Raw genomic sequence first — 2,945 nt, 5'->3', positions numbered from 1 at the left:
GTGGTTATAGTGGAACCTGCCGAATAGAATCAAATTGGTCATCAACCTTCGCTCTTAAGTCCTAACTTTTTTAATACTAACGCTTTCGCCGAAGTCAAAGCGGTGACATTTTGCCATACTATCAATGGCGTCATTGTTTTGCATCGTCGTCATCTCATTGTTGCAATCTATCTGTCGACATTACTTCTGCAACGCCCTAAATATTTCCGGCGGCTTATCCGCAATTTTTTTTTCTCAGCAGAAGGAGTAGCAGAAGTGTAATATGTTCTGTTGATGTTCAGCAACAATTTGCTTTCGCGCGGTAAAATTGTCGGTCCTGTCGTTATCAGTGGGGCTTACTTTTTGTCAATACAAATGAGCCCGGTGATCACAACGAGGATAATGATTGCACTGACAATCGTATTGTGATGTTATCCTGTAATTCGGCATACTCATTCGTTCGTCAATTCCTCATTCATTTATTAAATCGATCACCGTTATTACTAGGTATTTCTGCCGGTCCCGTCTCTTTTTTGCGCCCTCTATTATGTCCCGTAGCAACCGCAAAACAGCTTATGATCTGGAGCTTTTTGTTGTCTTTCGTGCGTTTGCTTTGGTTCCACGATTTTTTAGCTTTCCCGATGGGTCACTCATAGAGTCAGCGTCAAGCTGCTTTTGTCCAGATGTAGAAGTGTTGCTTCCCGTACGATGGCTAAAGTCATCCTTTCAGAACGTTGAACATAGCCATTTAATCCAACCGGACTGCAAAAGAAGTCGATTCCTTTTGCCCTTGTCGATTTCTCAACCGAAACATAATATCTCTGCCGTACTGTGGCACGCCTCAGCTGTCGGTGCCTTCGACAATGGTTGTTGCTTTCTTTGCGTCAAAACAGACCAAGCTCATATGAATGGGGCAGACCAACCCGGCTACGAACAGAAATGGAGTGACATGAACAGTGAAGAGGAAGCTCGGCATAACGCTACGTGGTATCGAACTCAATGATCCGTTGGCGATGGTGAACGACGAAAACAACAGTGAAGAAAATGCAGCCATAACGAGGCAGCAGGAAAGTTTGTGTTTGAGTATTTCGTTATAGCTGTGAAGAATTATAGGACCGTTTCCTTGACTTTTGCAGTGGATGTTAACGCCTTTTTACCGTTACTTCTACTATGGATGTTGTTGGTGTTGCTGCTACGGACGATAAGTTATTTGGTAAGGGTTATTTGGTAAAAAAGCGCTCATTCGATGGAGTCGTCGAAAAAGTGCTAGTGACGATAATAAAAATAATGGAAACCCCCACCATATTTGTGCCATTGCCAACTTTTCCCGCCAACTTGACTGCTTGTGTTTTTCCATTCTCACATCTAGGTATCACTCTCTAACTGTAGACTAGCCAGGGTACGTGGTGCGTCCGCATGCCTATGTCTGTTCGTATCATTCGCGCTGTTTCTTTATATAAATATGTGTATTTCTGTGACACGAAGAAAGAAGATCATGTTGACATTGATGGTCTAGTAGACAATGTCCATAATATAGCAAAGTGTGCCAACATTGTTGACTGTTTGGTGGTGACCCCTCGTCGAGGCAGCGTGGCCAGATATCTGTCAGTAGCAGTCGTAAAAGTGGGGTAAAAGAAATTCTCGTAGAAAAAAAAGAAAGATAAATCGCGTATACATAATATTCCAGTGATATGTCGACTGCGTGCGCTTTCTTTTTGTTAGTAGAGCGTTCCTCGATATTTGTAGAGACGACCTGCAAGCACACACAGCTTTCTGAGTTGCCAGTTGCACAAGAGGGGGAAATGAAAAGTAGAAATAGCATAAAATTATTTGGCATCAAACACGTAGCTTTCCGAATAATCAATCGTAGGTTGCTGTTAAATCGAATTAGTATTGCAGTCGAGAATGTCTGCTTTTGGATGATCTGGTGTCTCAGAAATACACGGTACACATCGGACAATACGTAACGATAGTGCGCCGTTTCTGAGGTAATCAGAAAATTTCAGAATACGTGTTAAAATCTTCTCCCTTTGCGTGAACAATACAATTTAATGCATATTATATCTAATAATTAGTGCTTATTGTATTCGCCCAGTCACCTCGGCTGACATGGCCTTTTTATCCGTCGCAGTAGTTCAGTACTAACCAGATAAATTAGCGGGTCGGCGCAACACTTATTTTGATTGCCTCAGAGGTACGTAGAGCCTTGTCAATTGCCAACAGGTTAGCTAATCCAGAGATATGTGTCAACGTGACCGACCAGATAAATGGATGTTAAGCCTTACTTGGTATCAGAGTATTAGGTACTACTCGCTACCCTTTTACGAAGGTATTTAATGAAATTTCTTAGTCGAAAGCAGTTAGCACGTAAACAGAGCACTGTGTTGTACAAAAGCTATCCTTATAAAGATCTTCTGGTCGCGAAATTTACATTTAATACAATGGTACGACACAATGGTATCGTCATGCAGAACAAAAGCTACTGAAAGTTGTTTCGTAGTGAGCATCATTAGGATATAACCTGTCTAAACAAACCGAAGATGTATTATAGTGTAGACGGCTTATTTTCTAGATAAAGTAAAAGGCATTTGATGATAAGGTACTACTCTTTTTTTACAGGCAAAATCGTTTCGTAATGCGTTAAGTGCGCCATCTAGCGAGCGGTGTGCAAACACCTTGTTCCATCTTCTGGTTTTGCCACTATCGGGCGACCTCCTTGCGGAGGGCAACCATCGTGGTAGACAACGGAGATGCCGGGGGCCGGGTTACGTTACTCGGCCACCTACAAGAGCCCATACCGCGACGATGCGCCATCGACGTTACCGTCAGAACAGAAAACTGCTTCCGCCACTAAAGAGAACAACAAGCCTATTGTCACCATTCGAGGGTACGATGACAGGAACACCGAGGACAGTGCGACATCAAGACCACAGGTTGGCGTTCATGCATACACGCACGCACGCACG

The 2,945-nt window shown here is 43.1% G+C and overlaps 1 protein-coding gene across 3 annotated transcripts in view; it reads left to right on the top strand.

The window, feature by feature from the left end:
- The window catches only part of smash (smallish), a 66,790-nt gene that overhangs the window by 24,726 nt on the left and 39,119 nt on the right, over positions 1 to 2,945 (top strand). For all 3 annotated transcript variants that reach the window (XM_022840401.2, XM_022840400.2, XM_022840403.2), the window contains exon 2: positions 2,599 to 2,912. In XM_022840401.2, coding sequence (XP_022696136.1) covers positions 2,730 to 2,912 — 183 coding nt within the window. In that variant the 5' untranslated portion in view covers positions 2,599 to 2,729. The remainder of the gene's footprint in view (positions 1 to 2,598; positions 2,913 to 2,945) is intronic.

Source organism: Varroa jacobsoni, unplaced genomic scaffold, assembly GCF_002532875.2.
Source record: "Varroa jacobsoni isolate VJ856 unplaced genomic scaffold, vjacob_1.0 scaffold_860, whole genome shotgun sequence".
In the NCBI taxonomy this organism is placed as follows: domain Eukaryota; kingdom Metazoa; phylum Arthropoda; class Arachnida; order Mesostigmata; family Varroidae; genus Varroa; species Varroa jacobsoni.
The sequence above is the reverse complement of the archived record's forward strand: the minus strand, read 5'-3'. Positions and strand labels throughout refer to the sequence as shown.